The sequence below is a fragment of the Protopterus annectens genome, chromosome 9.part0, assembly GCF_019279795.1.
Source record: "Protopterus annectens isolate FY-2018-M chromosome 9.part0, PAN1.0, whole genome shotgun sequence".
NCBI classification, from domain to species: Eukaryota; Metazoa; Chordata; order Ceratodontiformes; family Protopteridae; genus Protopterus; species Protopterus annectens.
The window spans coordinates 922,116,983-922,135,813 of record NC_056743.1 but is presented as its reverse complement, the minus strand read 5'-3'; the positions used below and the strand labels follow the sequence as shown (position 1 = coordinate 922,135,813).

Below are 18,831 nucleotides of genomic sequence, written 5' to 3'. Positions count from 1 at the left end.
GAGGCCTGTCTTTATCCTTGCGTCGTTTGTGAACTCCGGTAGCCGGAACCGTGTCCGACATTTTGTAATTGAAACGCCTACCGAAGTAATGAAATGCAAAATCGTACCTTTGTTTAATCGTACGCTGATTAAATCTAGCACAAAACCGACAACTAGCTACGTCGTGGTCAGGGCCTAAGCAAGGAATACAGTAAGAATGAAAATCCTTGAGGTATTTGCTTCCCACATGAAATACAATTATTAACTTTTTCTGACATCGGACTGGAGCAAGAAAAAAGTTTCCCCAACGGGGTACTTAGCTTTGAGTAAGTTTAGAAAAAATTGTCAGGAGTCAGCCGACCGGCACTTGCGAACTGCTATCACCGCACAGCAAGAAAGACTGGAGAACATGGCGTCGGCTGTCAGCTTTGTACTCCTGGTGCTCTGACGTCAGGGAGCATGGCTGAGCAGCCGACGCCGGACCCAGACTTTGGAATTCTGGCCGACTGAGGACTGTCTGCCGGCAGGGGAGAACCCTACAGTCATGACTGCAACAGTGAAACACGATGAACATCCCTGGTCCATAGTGTCTGTAGGTGCTATAACTGAAGGACCTAAGGTAAAAGATAATTGGCTGAGGTACAACAAATGACCACCGTCGAGTCACCCACCTGTGGCTGAGGCAAACTATTAATGTGCTGTGGACACAAAGGCAGTTTTGCTTACTTTCTTCTCTATGGCTGGAAAAAGACAAACTGTGTCTGTTCAATGGTCAAGTCAAAAATAGTGCCAGTAAACATTACTAGTCCACAAAAGCTATTCTGAAAAAAAATGGGAAAAAAGCACTTTAAAACACTATGCCATCCCCATGAATGAAAAACAATTTCTCCACAGGAAAAATGTATTTTTAGTTACTTTGCAATACTTTAAAGTGACTGGAAAAAACAAATGCTCCTTTTAAAAATGCATTACAGTCTTGAGACAGTCCGTTAAAACAAATCACTTCTAGCTGTAAAATAAATTTCCTAAAGAGGAAAGGAACAAAACATTAAGAAAATGTTAGATTATTTCCCTAAATGGAATTTATCTGCTCAGAAAAGGAAAGTGTAAACCGAACATCGATCCTCAAAAGCCAAACCGGCGAGTGGCAGTAAAGTCTGAAAAGGCTTTGCACCCAAACTTGTATTAGCTCAAGCTGTTTGACAGTTTGGGCACAAGGAAGCTGCCCTGAAGGTTTGGAAGCTGGCTGTCTTATCCTTGGCAGGACATAACACATGTAGCTAAGGCTACTGCAGCAGTGATCAATAAGCTGATCACTGGCTCATCCTAGAAGCAGTCAGAGAAAGTGAATCTCTCACAAGGAGATTCAGATACCATACTCTCCTCAGAATATAAATCAGAACCTAAGGAGAAAAAAACCCATCTGTCATTTCACACTCTCCTACAGATTCCCAATCTTGATCCTATTCAGGGAAAGAAAAATCCCCTTTTCATTTACCAGAAACCACCTTATAAGAAGGATCAACAACCTGCACAAGACCCTAAGCCAAGCCCAACATATGATTCTTGTCCATAGGAAAAATAATAAATTAAATGTTTAGTTTTATGTCTTTCTGACTGGAAAGTTAAGAAAAACAGACCTAGCACTGCTAGAAATAGTTTCCTCAGGGAAGGGCACATTTTGGCTAAGCAGGGGCACACTTCCTGCCCCTTCTCCAATGACCAACAAGAGTGGCTCTCTAATGCCCACTGAGGGACTTCCCCTCCAAATAGACAAATGATATGGCTAACCCCAGGTCCATGGTAACTGTATGGACAACGACAGATACAAAGAAAATAATGAATAATCTGAGGAACCAGCTTCAGACGCAGCAGAGTCATTCACCTGCTTTGCTGACAAAGGCTGCTTAGTTAACTTTTTTTTGTGGCAGGTAGAAGGTCCAGCCGAGGGACCAGTTGTTCCATGGTCAAGCTGAAAAAGGTGCTAATTTCCCAGGGAAGCTTAGCAGCAATAGTAAAAGAAAGCAGCAAAACAGTCACTTTCCCCACAAAAAAACAGTAACACACATTTTTACCAGCCCCTGAAAGTAAAATAAATAAATACAGTTTTGTCACAGAAAAAGGAGTTTTAAACAAGTTTTAACTACTTACCACAAAAGTAAAAAGTGCACATCCATTTAAATGTACATAAAAGTCATGAGACAAACAAGAAAAGTATTTTTTCAAATTTTAAATTAATTGTTTTGCAAAAACTATCTTTAAACTTAAAAATAATGTGGATGCTATTTTCTCCATAGGGAATATATCTGCCCAGCATGGAATAAATTCAGCAGACAGTCAATCCTCAGAGGCCCACAGAGCAGCGCTCTTCCCAGCAGCAGAAAAGCTCTGAATGGCCTGGCGCCCAAACTTGTCTTTTTGGTCAGCTTAACTTGAGGTGATTAACAGCTTGGGAGTGTGGAAGGTGCCCTGAAGTTTTGGAAGCTAGCCATCTGTTACATCTATATAGGATATAACCCATACACAGCTTAGGCTACTGCAGCAGTGATCACAACGAAGAGCATATGACAGTGATAAAAACACTGTCAAAAGGACACTAGAAGGCCAAAAGCTACTCACTCCAGTTACTAATATAAAAGGCAAAAGCAAGAGGCTACAACACATGGCACCAAATACAAAGCATTTTCCAAGGCTGCAGATATACTTTTGCTAATACTCACAGCATATACATTTGCAAATTAAATTAAATCCAATAAACTTCTAACATGATATTTTGCACTGACACTTCTGTTTCTTTCTTTTTCAGCAGTGCATCTTAAAAGATGCCCCACAACATGAGAAACTCCATTAAGTTCCAAACCAAAAGGGAAGAGGCAAGTATGGAGATAGTAATACTGGGCAGAGAAAAAAAAGACTATCACATGCAAATTACACCCACATGAATTAAAGGCCAGAAGAAACTGCCAGTCAAACCTGATCCAGTTTTATGTCAGGCTCACAGGCCAATTTGACAAGGAAGTACTATCAGATGTAATAGGAAAACTAGAGGAGTTAAAGAAATGGATATATGCACAGCTGAATGTTAGCAGAAAACAGGTTGTGATGAGAGGAACAATGACAGGAATTAGGAAATTAAGTAGTGGAGTACTGCTGGGATGACTTTCCTGAGCCCAGTACTCTCCAGTGTATTTATCTCAGACATATCTATGGGAAGACATAACAGGGCCACCTTCTTTGCTGATGCAAATGCAGGTACAGCAGTAGAGGACAGAAGGAAGAGTTAAGCAAAGGTTTAGCAAAGGCTGAACAAGTCAGAAGAAAGCCGGCAGCTAGAAGTCACACAAATGCGAAGTACTGCATACATGCCACAACCGCCATGGAGTGAAGTACCAGCTTAGGGGGTAGAACTGGTGGCAACAAAGTAGGAAAAAGATCTGGGGTACTGACCACTCCTAGACTGGATCATGAAAAGCAGAGTGAGGGGGCAGTGACACCAGCAAACAAAGTTCAGGGGTGTATTCGCAGGATTACAGATTTCCAAAACAAACAGCTAATGTTTCTGCTGGAGAGGTCCTTTGTCAGATCTCACACAGAGTACTGACTGCGGTTCTAAAGGCATTAAAATTAATCCAGTGGAAAAATACCAGAAATCCATGACACAGGGAGGAAGATATATGCCCAGAGGAGCTACAGCTCATCATACATGAGAGCAGGAGAAGAGGGGGACATGATATTACTGCATAAAACCATGTCAGGCTGATGTAAAGGGGTCATTCTGAATAAAATGTACACAAGAAACAGACTGCAGGCACTAATTAGTCTCTAACACCTGAAGTACTTTTCTTAGAGGGTTGTATGCCTATGGAAGGACTACTGGAATATGTGGTAATGCACAAAGGCATTCAAGAGTACATGAGACAGGTGACAGGTAGAAGTGTAAGAGGAAAGGTAAGGATGGGGAGATGGATAAGACAGTTAAAACAGTAGGCTAGATAGTCTTATTGCCTCCCTCTGCAATCAAACAGTGTAATTTAAAGTAATGCACAATAATGTTGCATTTTATACAATACACTTACAATGCAAACTGAAGGTGCTACGTATAGCATTAATGACTTCTTCCTGCAGAAAGCTTCCATGTAACAATGAAATACAGGGATATTCCTGTCTCCTAATGAAGGTAGTGATACTGCAATGACTTACACAATCTCATACAAGACTGTTAATCTGTAAATCTGCCTTAAGATCAAATATCGCTTGTAATGGTGGTTATATTTCTTAAACCTAGATATGGGCATATATAATATTTATGCAGCAAGCAAGTACACAGATGTCATCTGTGCTGCATCTTATGAACACACACCAATACAACAACAGGTGACAACAACAGAGAGACAGTGGTTCTTTCTATAGCTGACTGCTCAGGCCCTCACAGCTTTTTATTCTGACTAACAGACGTTAACGTATGCATCATTACTTAAACATGGTTTCAAGATCCAAAATGTACCTCACTAACTGCAAATTAACTCCTTTCAGTGCTGTAGACCTGATGAAATAGATGTAGCTCAATATTTCAGCTCAAAACAAAGAAAACTATTCAAACAGCAGTAAATAAATGTGTTTAATATAATATAGGAACACACCGCAGGCAGCCCCTGTCCCCTACTAAGAATAAGGATTATTTCATTAAACTCTACAAGGTAAAAATCAAGTGAACATAAATCTTTAAGACAAATTTTAACTACTCAAACACTGACAGAATGAATTTAACATGCAATTAAAGTTTGCCTGATTATCAAAAGAATATGGTACAAACCACAAAACTCAACTAGGAGTGTCAAACATCATATTGACAAACCTAGGATTTTACTACAACATGGCAATGGTTACACTCTCTGAAATGAACACAGAATAGGATGTTAATCTAACTGAAATGTAAAATCAGAGGCAGTCAAACAAATCATGCATTCTAGACCGTATTAATGGAAACAACGATACACAGTACATGACACACTTAACACCAAACAGAATGATCAAAGTAAGCCTCTCAGGATACAATCACCTACTTCATTAATATTATAATCAGCATTTTTGAGTACATACTAGTAAGACAAATATACAGGTAAATGCAACAGAGAAACACTTGGTGGAATCACAAAATTAAGAAAAGAAAATGAATAGGTACTAATCTGTTTTTAAATACCAACCTAGTTATAAAAGTGAAGTACTGTCATTACTTGCTCCATCTCAAATGATACAGAGGCAAATGCAAATTGGGCATGTACTTAAACTGTGAAAGCAATAAGGCATTCCTTAATTACAGAGAAAAAAAATTGTGGATATACTACCAATAAACAAAACAATTATTCAGTCCATAATAGACTGCACAGAATTTTTACACGTGTTCGAATTTCACAATAAGGAATTACATTAGCATGCAGATCTGTCCATGGATTTATGTTGACAGCCTGCAGTGTTGCCTATTCATATAAGGCATGTGTGTGTGTGTGAGGGGGTGGAAAGTCACATCAGACCCAATCAACAGCCATTCCACAATCATAAAAACATGGAGACTGTCATTATGGAACTAATCCAAAATGACACAGGAGACGTAATACTATTTAATATGGAACAGTACTTTAAGACATCTTGCTTTTGTAATACTGTGGCTTTCCTTAAAGAACTAATAGTGGCCTTTGACAAAGGTCTGATAGAGCACGCTGCTGATCTTGACCTTGCTAAGGCATGCAACACAATTGCTCCCCCCAAAAATAAAAAAAATTCAATGCATTTAATTTCAGCCCATATGCATTTTTTCAAGGTCTTTTTGCCTCCATGACAGTCAATCAAGCCCTCCCTTCTACAAACTCAGCCCGTTTGTCCCTCCACCCATCCCCGTATGAAGGACGTATGCCCAAATACCATACAGAGATGAAAACCAGTCAAACAGAAGTAGTCATACAGGCAACCATGAGGGTTATTTTCACCCTTCCCAGTATCTTGCAACTGAGGCAACATGTGCTATGGCCCTAAACCCACTGCTGGTAGTGACACAAGCACCTGTGTCACTGCAGGAACTGTGTGCATGTCTCATCCCTACAAATATGCACTCCTTTGCTTGTGGCTGCAAGGGCTATCATCACAGCCCAAGTTCTTCCTGTACTCTGCTTGCTGAAATGGGCAAGGCATTGGCTTTACCCTGGGACATCAGCAAGCCAGCTGGAAACCACCTCCCCTACCAAAAATGACCGGCATGCCCATCCTTCCCTGCCAGCTCCATCAAACACTTCAGTCACTGCTCAAACTCTGGTCGCATGAGCTGCAGTCACCGCTTTAACCCTTTAAATGAACGAGCTGGACAAGTCTACATGTGCTTTAATAGGTAAAACATTTTAAAAGCCAAAGGATATCCACCCAACGAAATTAGCAGTGGTGTTTCACAGGTCTCTGTACTGAGGGATAAATACTTTTGGATTATTGTCAGATAAATCGGGAAATGCCCAGTGGACAACTAAATATGCCAGTGACTGCAAAGGTGAAAGCAATTTGCTAAATAAAAAATGCTGAAGTCCTCCAGAACATTTCCCACAAATACATACCTAATGTGACGCAGTAATGTCAATAAATGTAGCATCACAAAGCTTGGCAAAATTGATGACTACATTATGAATAATTAGCTAACTAAAACAATACAATCAATGAAGACTGTTTAACAACAGTAAATAGATAAGTATGCAGCTACTTACATCAGGAAAGCAAATTTCATGGCTCATCCAACTCTAAGGAGAGCAGGGTACCACTTTATACCTCAATTAAATGAGCCATCAGTGAATGCAACATTGTATTATATGCCTTCTTCAAGACAAAGAAAAGAAAACTTGAAATAGTACAATAATTCCTTATTAGTAAGGTCACAGGGCTGAAAAACCTGAACTATTCAGAATAAAGAGCTGTCATTATTGCTCATTTCTTACAAGTAACTTCAATGGAACTTCAACAGGAATTATAAGGTAAACCCTACCCTCTACTTAAAGTCTTTGCCTGGAGCACATCTCCTAGGAGAGCTAACACTAGATCAAAAAACCTAACATTACAAAAGACAAGTACATTGCATACCATCTTCCCAAATTATGGAATAAATTCCCCTATAAATTACAAAGTCAGTCAACTTCCTTCAAAAATAATCTTGATGCATGCTAGCAGTACAAATATCACCCCACAATATAGCTTCTAAGTTTCGTGAAGACCAGTGGGGCATAAACTTCACAACCAAACCTATAAACCTCTTACCTACGGCCACAGTCATAGTGTCCGTGGGCTGGACTTTGAACTAAGTACAATGTTGAACATGGGCCACGAGCATATAAAGAAACATAATGCAGTAAACTAATGCAATTACAATGGCAACAACAAAACAAAAATAATCTGCTGGCACACAAGGACAGCTGAACCAGATTCATTCTTAAGAAAACTTCTGTCTATCCCCCTTCATCCACCAACAGTGGTTATTTTGTGTCTGTGTATTTCCAAAACCCTCTATATAAAAAAATACACTTGTGAGCCATCCTCCATCTGTATTCAGCTTATGGGCCCTTGTTCTTGAATATATAAGTTTTGAAATAAATTGCTCTCTTGAATTTTGTTTCAAACAGTTTTATTTGAAATATTACCTTTTTTTTTACTGCACCCATTTTAAACTGGCAAAGCCTACAACACAAAAGAGCATCTTTTCAGAGTGAGCTGCATATTTTACATTTGGAGGTTGAAGGAAATAAATCCAGGGCTCAAGATGAAGTCCATTAGCAGCACACAACCTTAACTACCAAAGTTAAGTATCACAGAGTTTTAGTTTACACAACATAGACATCAAAAGGTAACAGCATTTTAAGCAGTTACTTGCCTTAGCCAACTGCTGGACTCAAAAGCATGACTAAGACAGCAACTTATTTCTCCAAAGAGAGAAGCTGCAACAGAGACATGGACAAAGCCCAGTTGAAGGGATTAAGTCCAGTAACAGACTGTTAAAATGAAATGCACATTAAAAGGTTGCAATGAACTCAACAAGACAACGCTGATAGGACTTCTTGCTTGCCAGTGAATGCTTACCTTTTCTGAGATGGTTGATGCATTTGACCCAAATCTTAGTGCTCTTTCCTGTAACTTTGTCAGAGGTACCTGATAAGGGAGATCCAATTATGCACATACATTATAAATGGGAAAACAGCCTTGCAACAGCATTACACTGAAAATCAAACACAAACCTTCTGATACGAAGTAGACAGAATTAACAGATATTTACTCAACTGTATCAGCTAATCTGTGAGGAACTTCACTGCGGTGGGTTGACTGCTGATGTTCCTATTTTTTCTCCTGCAATTCACAGCTTGGACATGTTTTTTTCTCCCTTCAGCTCTCAGGTGCAAAGATAAGTTTGTCTCCTGCTACTGCACACCATCAAATTACCCACCAGACCAGGTCAGCACACCTTGTCCCTATGCCCATCGGATCCCTGCCATCCAATGAGCAAGCACAATCTGAAACAAAAACATTTAAGGACATATAAACATAGACTTTCCCAACTTACACGGATCTCTGGGCATAGCTACATGATGCATGGTCATCCAACCACATTGTGCAGTCAGCTGGTGGGATGATCTGACAAGTTTCTGTCCATCATAGTGCCAGGCTATGAAATGAAATACTTTGATAAAATGGGTCTACAAACAGGCATTTGTCAAACAGGTGCAAAATGAAACTGAAGAGACAAGAAGACTATTTGCCAGAGTACTCTTTTTCAAAGAGCGTGTAACTGCAAAGTTGGCATATTTAAATTTAGATGGAGCGAATCTCTCATAATGCCAAGGCTGCCTCCCCTTAAAAAAAAAGCTGGCAGTTGAAATTATGTTCAATTAAACTAGCTAACAAATGTAAATTCATTCTGGGCCTATTTTTAAAGATCAGCCACACATTTCCTATCACAAAGGAGACACTGGGAGGAAACTACAGATCCTTATACATCAAATGATATGGTGAATATATATTTGCTGTATTACAAGGAGCCTTCCTCAGTGGATGGACCGTGGGAAAGGACCCCAAACAATACTATATCATAAAATCCTTGTGGAAGGTTGGACCAAGAGGGGGGCCAAAAAGTAAAAATCCCAAATCAGGCAACACTGAAATGCCAAAGTATGCTTAACTCCTGAGTTATAGTATAAGCAGTTGTGCTTGATGAAGGTATAAATTCATGACCAAGTGACCATAACAGTATCCACAGTGCAAACATTCTTGAAGCGATCACTAGAAAAAAAAGCTACTATCCTGGTGGAATGGTCCCTTACAGCAGCATTTTCTACCAGACTGGGTCTTCTGATGGGAAAGAACAATGCAGTTAAAAGATTTAGTTTGAAAAACTTCTTGAAGAAATTCTGGAGTAAGTAAATACTGTAAATAACATTAGCCAATGATTACTCTGTGAAAACCCTTAAAAGGTTTGAATGCGGACCACTGATGAAAACACAAACAGGAAAAATACAAACTTTAAAATTTTTTTATCCTGATAGATTAAAAACCTTAGTCAACAAGAAAGCCAGCAAATGTTGGTAATAACCATATAGAAAAATATTTATTGACCAGAGGGAAGAAAAACCTCCCCTACTGGAATGCTGCTATTATTAAGTATTAATAGCAAAAAAACTTTACACAAAAAAGGAATAAATTCCCACAATGTTAAATACAAAATTCAAACCGGTTTCGGCTCATATGAGCCTTCTTCAGTGAAATAAAAAATGAAAAAGCAGATTAACACAGTGCACAGATAAATATATGGATTGGTCCCACCCATAGTCCAATCCAAACACAGAATTCACAATTGGTCATTAAGACCAGGTGCAAACAGAGCTCCAAGTTTAATGATCCATTTTTTCTCCTTGGAGCTAAGTAATTCCTGCCAAAACTGTTTGTCATTACATTTCCCTCTGATACAATCAATAACCACAAATTTATATGAAGCAGATGCATGTTGCAAACAATGTTTATATAAAGCATTACTGGTACGTTTCTTTTTGATATCACTCAGATGCTCACAATTCTTAGGAAAGCTCGAGAAGTCTTTCCTACATAAAAAGCAGAACAGACGCAGGTCACCAAATAGATGACCCACTCAGTGTTGCAATTAGCCCAAAACCTTATATCAAAAACTTGTGAGGTATTTTTACTGGTGAATTCAAGGGTACGTGACACGGATACAAAATGAACAATGACCACAAGGAATACTTCCAGCAATGGGTTTTCCAAAATAGACCGCTGAGTTGGTTCAAAAATCTACCCCACTCTCTTATAGTGACTCAATTTTGAACCAATGGTTTGTCCCCTTTGAATGAAAAAGAGCAATGTTCTGGCAACATAGAGCAGAGTTTTAAATCAGCTTTAAGAATGTTCCAATGTCTCTGTATGATATCTTTAAAGCCTTGTGTATTACGTCCATTTGTGGTTCCCAGACGAAGATTGTGACTGTTGGCCATTATTCTTGTCCTTATATGTTAATAAGTCATCCCTATTTAAACTGGACACAAATTTTTTGGCAACATGTATCGAGCCTGGACGATAACCCCTCTTAATGAATCTACAAGTCAAATCATCTTGGGCATCAGTGAAGGATTGGTGGCTAGAGCAGATTCTTCTGGCTCTAAGAAACTGAGATTTCGGTATATTATGGATGACATGTTGTGGGTGGAAGCTGGTAGCATGTAGTATAGAATTAAATTCAGGGAATTTCCTAAACATACTGGAGGATAAAGTATGATCCTGGTTCCTAGTAATTTCTACATCAAGAAATACTATCCTAGATTTGTGATAGGTCAATTTAAATTCAATCCCCATGTTGTTATTCAAATATTCAAGAAATTCCATGAGATATTGTTCATCAGTTCCACACCAACCAACAGTCATCCAAATACCGAAATAAATCCATCTCACACATGTATATATGTATGTGTGACATCATAAATAATAATCTCCTCAATGTATGCCATAAACAGATCTATTGTGCCCGTTTTTTGTGATGATCTTCCATGATGATAAGCAACACTGCAAGTAGAGTGGAAAAGTAAATTGGGTGGTAGTATGTGTGACTGCAGCACAGTTATGCTTTTGTTCCTTTCAGCTGCTTAAGGATCCAAGGTTAAATCTTAAAAAAAAAATAGAAGCTACATTGTTTAACCCATACAGTAGTCTTCCAGGTCACTCTGGAATGGTGCAACAACTTTTTTTTTTTTTGGAAGTATGTGTCAAATTGTCAATTGGGCAGGAAAAAGGATCATTTTTGTGGAATCAGGAAATGATTCTGAATCTTGAGATTACAACCAGCTTGCAGTGTTTGGAAAAGATATGCAACACAAACAACTTTTCTGCAACACAAATTTCATCTATGAAGACATTTCTGAAGAAAGATGTAGAAAAGGTAATGATCTGGTGGAATGAGATTTTGTCTTGGAAGGGAAACTCGAATATGCAAGGAATATACAATCTGTAACAACCTGAACAGTGTTATCTTGTACAGAAAATACTCTCCTTTGGTGATGTGCTTAGGAAAGAATGCTAGTACATGAAAATGAGTTAGATTAATCTCAGATGCTATATTAGGAATGATGGAAGGATTGGTTCTTAGTGACACTTTATCCTTGTGGAAAACCAAATATAGAGGGAAATAAGAAAGGGCTTGGAATTCTGGTGGTTATTTACCTGATATAATGGCTACTAAAAACAATGTCTTACACATGAATGGTATTTGAGATCTGCAAACACTGGCTTAGGGGGAGGAGGGCTAGAGTTAAGCCTTCAAGAACAAAGTTGACATGCCAAGTAGGAGCAAAAAGCTTGATATGAGGACATAAATGGAAAACTCCTTTTAAAAAGGGCTTTGCAAAGGTCGTGGGCTGCTATAAAAGACTGCAATCCAGTGTGGAAGTTGGAAATGGATACCAACTGAACATTAACAGTGGAATAACTAGACCTAGCATAGAGCAAAATACACAGGAACTGAAATACAGATGTGATATGGGTAGATGATTGGCCTATAAACAGAAATGCTTCCACTTACTTCGGCAGACTTTGCACATGAATTATTTTTAAGATGCTGACAGAATCTGAATCGCACAATGGAATAGGGCAGGATCTTTGGCCACCAATGGAACTGGAGAACCCATACATTTAATTTGATGAGATTGGCTGGACAGATGAGACAAAAGATCCACTTGAGGACCCAGAAGCCATGGCTGCTTCAATAAGTTAGACCTCAGCAGGGGGAACCAAATTTGCCAGGGCCAGAATGGGTCACAATGAAGGATGACCAACTTGAATAATGAGTTTTTTCTACAGGATATTGGTACATAGTGTAAGTGTGGGAAAGATGAGAAGTAGCCCCATGTTAAACAGCTGACTTTCCCTGTAATGTATGTTTCTACCATAAAGTGATACAAAGCAAACACCCACTGCCACTCTCAAGGCTTTTCTGCAAAGGGAGTAATACCTTGACACTGACATATTGTCCGAATCTACAGAAACCATTCTTCAGGGAAGAAAGTTTTGAAGTGCCTGCAGTACAAAAAGAAATGCCCTCATCTCCAGGATACTGATGTGAACACTGCCTTCAGTATCTGTCCATGTATACAAATGCATACACATTTTAGTAACAGGCAATAATGTCTCTTTATTTCTCTATATCTTCTGGGTTTTTAATACCATGACATGAATAGACCCCTTTCCTAAGTCAAAGTATGATTAAAGTTCATGAAATGAATACTATTTCAATCTTTGATGTTAGCCAGAAGTGATCTTCGCATCACCCGCAATGTGCCCAGTACTGACTCCTTCTGCAATTCATACAGAGTTGCATGTAATTAGTAACATATCCAAGTACGATTGTAAATTCTTTTTTTTATAAGACCCCGTTGCTCCTACTACTACTGAAACTGTCTGGGTATCCTTCCACATTGACCTCTTTTCTGTCTGCAAATCCTGGTATTTTATGACTCACTCTTTCTCTGTACCCAAGACACTGTAGTCACTGGGTGTAGCAATTTCAATGATCAATGCTACTTTTGTATTCTTTTCACGCACTACTATATCTGGTTTTCACACATCTATTTTTGAAGTGTTGGTAATGGGTGATCCCAAGTGATATAAACTTCATAATTTTATATAATGCTTTGTGGCTCATGTTTCCAATGTTTTTCGGCTACTTCAATATTATGTTTGCATAATCCCCAGTGCAATAGTCTTGCCATATTATTATGTCATTCACTACACAGTCTTTCTGTCAACAGTACATCACAACCAGCAACAAGATGTGTGACCGTTTCCAATTCTGTTTTACAAAACAAGAAGTTATGTACTCACCATAACGTTCGATGTAGTCCATCTCGCCTTATATTCTTACCCGTGGGTTCAGAGCCGAACCTCGGCTCCGACTCTGCCATACTCTAGCTCAAAGTCTTCAATTGGCTCATGGCTAAGAGGTATCCCATCGTGCAACAGGTCTATTCCCGAGGTCTTGTTTGCTACAAGCTCACACACATACACACTGAGAAGAACAACCACACCAACAGAAAGGATTACTGACACCTAGAGACAATACCTCCAGGTCGTCCAGTTGGGGGAAGGCGGGAGGGTTAGTAAAAATGTAAGGCAAGATGGACTACATACATCGAACATTATGGTGAGTACATAACTTCTTGATGTTATGTAGTCCAATCTCACCTTCATTCTTACCCGTGGGACAGCATCCCTAGCATCTTGATCTTGGGTGGCTCAGTGAAAAATACTCTTGAGCACCGTGGAACCAAAGGAAGATCTGTTTCTACAGACCATATCTTATTTGTAGTGACTAATAAAGGTATGAGGCGAACCCCATGTTGCTGCAGCACAAATATCATCCATAGACATCCTAGCATGAAACACAGTTGAGGTAGCCACAGACAGTCTAGAATGAGCCTTCACTTTACAGGGTAATTCTTTGCCACTGGAAGCATAAATAAATTAAATGCAATCGGAGATCCAGTGAGACAAGTTACCTTAGAAACTGGAACCCCAAGTCTAGTGTCTGAAAATGAGACAAACATTTGATCTGATTTCCTGAAATCTTTCGTCCTATGTAAATAGAAACGCAATTGTCTGAACATCCAGCTGATGAAACTTAAATTCTGCCTTGTTGGAGAATTCAGGAAAAAACACAGGCAACTCAATGGATTGGTTGATACTGACAACAGAGACAACCTTTGGAACAAAAGAAGGGTTGGTTCTTAAGGAGACCCTATCTTTGTTTAACACCAAATAAGGTGGCCTAATCAATAATGCTTGGGGTTCAGAGACCCACCTAGCTGAAGTTATGGCTACCAAGAATACGGTCTTCCATGACAAGAATTTAATGTCACACGTAGCTGCGGGCTTCAAAGGGAGTTGAGGTGAGCTTCTGTAGTACAAAATTGAAGTCTCATGGCATCAATTGATCAAAGACTGGAGGTCAGAGTAACAATGTCCCTCTCATAAAAGCCCTACAAAGCCTATGAGCCATAAGGTTGGGCTCATTAGCAACATGAAAAGTAGAAATTGCCGCCAATTGCACTTTAATGCTAGCCGCAGCTGAACCCTGACTAAACAGTTGAGAAAGAAATTCCAATATTGCCAAAATAGGTGCTGTATAAGGATCAATCTCTCTCTCACGGGCCCAAATAGAAAATTTCTTCCACTTACTGGAATAAATCTTCCTGGTAAAGGGCTTGTGGGAAGATGACAGAATATGGACCACTTCCGGGGAAAAATCATGAAGCCTGACTAAGGATGGAACTGGAGCAGCCAAGCTGTCCACCTGAGGGTCTGGATGCAGGGATGGAACTGTCCTGACATACGAGTCAGCAGATTTTGAACGGGGCCCAGAATCCAGGGCTTGTCCATTATATAGGGTTGAAGGAAGGGAAACCAAATCTGACGAGGCCAATGTGGGACAATGAGGATCATTTTGCTCCCCAAAGACTGTGCTTTCTGAATGACCTTTGATATCAGAGGTAACGGTGGAAAGGCGTAGAGAAGACCGGAGGGCCAATCGTGAGCCAGAGCATCCCTGGGTGTCTCCCCCTCCGGGGAGATACAGGTTAAGTAGTTGCTGCATTTGGCACTGAGGGGGCTGGCAAATAGATCACAGCAAGGCGGACCCCATCTGTGGAATATCTCTTCCGCAACATAATTGTTCAGGGACCACGCGTGAGGCATTAGGACAGCTCTGCTCAGCCTGTCGGCAATCACGTTGGACTTCCCCGGTATATGCGTTGCAACTAGAAAGCGTTGGGAAGACACTGCCCACTGCCAAACTCAAAGTGCCTCTCTGCAAAGGGGGGTATGATTTGGTTCCTCCCTGTTTGTTCAGGTACCACACCAACGACATGTTGAGTGGATTGCAATTGTCCCTAGAGGGAGAGAGCTCTGAAGTGCTTGCAGCGCTAATAGCACTTCTCTCATCTCCAGGACACTGATATGCAAATGGGTCTCGTGATCCTGCCATGCGCCTTGGACAGTCCTGCCAAGATAATGCCCCCCCACCCGATCTGGGTGGAATCCATGGTCACGGTGGCAACTGGAGAAGATGGGACAAAGGGCTTGCCCACGTTGAGATTGCTGGCCTGAAGCCACCAGCATAGATCCCACTTGCACGTGTCTGTAATCAGAATAAAATGGGAGAGTGGGAGATGCTGCAGTGTCCATTGGGTGAAAAGCAGCCACTGAAGAACCCTCATGTGTAGTCTGGCAAGGGGAACTAGCATGATCTTGGCAGCCATGGTCCCTAATAACTTGAGGACCACTTTTGCCCTGACTTTCCTCAATGATAGTAAGGCGTAGACCTGCTGTTGTAGAGCCTGAAGTCTCTCTTCTGGTAAAAAGGCCCACATGAGCACCGTATCTAGTTCAGCGCCGATAAAAGTGACATGCTGCAAGGGCAACAAGGCAGTTTTTTCCAATTTGGAGTAATTCCTAACCGTTGGCACAGTGTAATGGTGGCGTCCCTGGTCTGTAACAGTAGATGCCTGGTGGTGGCAGAAAGGAGCCAGTCATCCAGGTATGGAAACACTTGGAATCCCTGACGTCTCAAGTGAGCCGTTACCACTGCCATGCATTTGGTGAACACCTTGGGGGCTGTGGTGAGACCAAAGGAAGAGCGACAAACTGAAAATGACTGGCTCCTAGCCGGAAGAGTAAATGACTTCTCGATGCCCTGTCCATCTTGATATGGTAGTAAGCATCTTTGAGGTCGATGGAGCACATTCACACATCTTTCCCTAACAGAGGGAGTACTGACTTAAGGTGACCATGCGGAACTTGGACTTTTGTACATGAAGGTTCAATCGGCTGAGATCGAAAATGGGTCTCAGGCTCCCTGTTCTTTTTGGCACCTAAAAGAATGGGGAGTAAGTCCCTAATCCTACTTAGTCTGTGGGACAGGCTGGATAGCTCCCTTTGAAAGCAACTTTTTTATTTCTAAAGTTGCGGAATCCCTGTGACTGGGTGGAACGTTTGGGATTCTCTTGGATGGCGGGGGAGGAGAAGAGAAGGGGATAGGACATCCTCTGGAAATTATCTTTAATACCCACTCGCCTTGGGTGACTTCTTGCCAGGCTTCTGGGTATAAAGAAATGCGACCCCCGACCGGCTCCAGAGATGCAGTCAGGCCTCTCTTCAGGAGCGCTGGTAGGGAGAACCACGAAAGGAATCACGGTCCCCCTGATTACGCAGGGTTCCTCTGCCTCTAGGGCAGCATCTGCCTTAATTTCCACCCCCCCTCCCCTGCCTCCGGAGGGGGAATCACTTTGTGCACCCTGGAAAAACCTCTGCGACTTCCTGAACCACATTTTCCCACCCTTCTGGCCCTTGGGGTAAGGTCTAGAAGACATGGAAAAACAGACTCCCATGGCAGACAGGGGTTTTTCCTTCCTGCTCAAACCTTGAGAGACTGTCCTTCACCTTGGTTCCGAACAAGGATGAACCATCAAATGGGGCATTGGTGAACGTAGACTTGAAGGCCTCCGCGAAATTGGACAGGCGCATCCAGGAATGTCTCCTAAGAGATTTTCCGGAACCCGCAGCCCTACTCGCTCTGTCGGCTGCATATGAGATCAGCCTCATGGAGGAGTTGGTAAGGGAATTTAAGGTAGACATCTTTGCATTGACCTTCTGTGCTACGGCAACAGAAATGTTACCCTGTAGAGAATCTCCTAGCTCTTTTAAGAGATCTCTCGGGAGCCTCGTAAAATGCGTCAAGTAGTTCAGTGACCGCAGTGTAAAGGCCGCTGAGGTAAACACATGCTTCTCATACCTGTCCATAGTCCGGGACTCCTTGTTAGGCAGATGGACGGTAGATGAAGTTTCAGCAAGTTCTTTCTTGGTGGCCGCTGCCATCACCATGTCATCTACTGGAACACCTTTAGATAGATACTCCTTGTCAGAGGGGGTGGACAAAAACTTACTGGGTCTCCTTGGGACCGGTTCCACAGTGTCAGGAGTTTCCCACACCTTTCGACAGACAAGATCTAAAAGCTCATAAAAAGGGGGAGAAACCCAAGAGGCGGAGGGTTCAGACCCGAAAGCCTTCAGGAACACAGACTCCTCATCAGATGGGGATTTGGATGGCCAGCCGCCTCTCTACTTCAAGATCTCCAGGATATCTGAAAAAGAGATATCTTCAGAAGACTACTTGGGGGACTCTTCTGACTCCTCGAGGTCGGTATCCGATGTGAGAGACTCATCTGGGAAGTCAAGGTGTTTCCTCTTACACAATCTCTTTCTGGAGAGCTCCTCAGGCAAAAACTCTGGGGAGACGTCAGAAAGTTGGGGCCACTCATGGAGGGAATCCTGAGGCTTAGGGTCTCCGCTACCCATGGATAGAGCATGATCCGAAAATGACACCGGTGCTGGAGGGGGCAGAGTATCGGTGCTGTAGGATGCAGCAGACGAACTGGCCAGCACACTCCTCATAACCTCAAAGGCTGATCCCCCAGGCTCCGAAGGCCGACTAACTGAAGATGAAACAGTAGTAGCCCTCGGCGCCAAGGAGATGAGGTCCGAAGCTGATGTCGGGTCCAAGCTCACTCAAGCCGAAGCACCGAGAGGAAGGCTTGAAAAGTACAGTTTTGTACCTACCATAAATGTAGATGTCCGAACTGGATAGCATCTGCAGTCATAACAACTGGGTTGTCCTGTCGTCAGGCAGCCCTTCAGTCGGCCGGATTCCAAAGTCCGGGTCCGGCTTCGGCTGATGTCGCACTTCACCCGACGTCATCTCTGTTGGTCTTCGGGTATAAAGGCATCAGCCGACGCCATTTTCCTCAGTGTTTCTTGCCCCAGATGCCAGTAGCCCTCTTGAAGGCTAAAATTTGGATAGATGCCAATGTTTCCAAAAAGATAGAGGTAAACACAAAAATAAGCATGTATGTACATATATACAAACAAATACACCATAAAAGACTCCCCCCCACCAGCTAGCTATTAGGAGGGTAAACACCCTAGGAGTACCACAGAGGGAAGGAGGGAGGGTAATCCTGACTGCAGATGCTATCCAGTTCGGACATCTACATTTATGGTAGGTACAAAACTGTACTATGTCCTTCATGGATGCATCTGCAGTCATAACAACTGGGTAGAATACCATAGCCAACTAGCGGAGGAGGATAAAAGTAGATTATGGTGTGTTTAGGATCCCTTGCAGTACAGCAGTGGCAAACCCTGCTCGGGATCTGGAATATAGAGGCAAATTATAATGCTTGGCAAATGTATGCACGGAGGTCCAAGTAGCCACCTCAATAATGTCTT

General features: G+C 41.6%; 1 protein-coding gene across 1 annotated transcript in view; it reads right to left on the bottom strand.

Moving 5' to 3' along the window:
• LOC122810606 (SAP domain containing ribonucleoprotein) overlaps positions 1 to 18,831 on the bottom strand; it is a 1,802,793-nt gene that overhangs the window by 532,006 nt on the left and 1,251,956 nt on the right. The window contains exon 12 of the mRNA XM_044082182.1: positions 8,083 to 8,151. Coding sequence (XP_043938117.1) covers positions 8,083 to 8,151 — 69 coding nt within the window. The remainder of the gene's footprint in view (positions 1 to 8,082; positions 8,152 to 18,831) is intronic.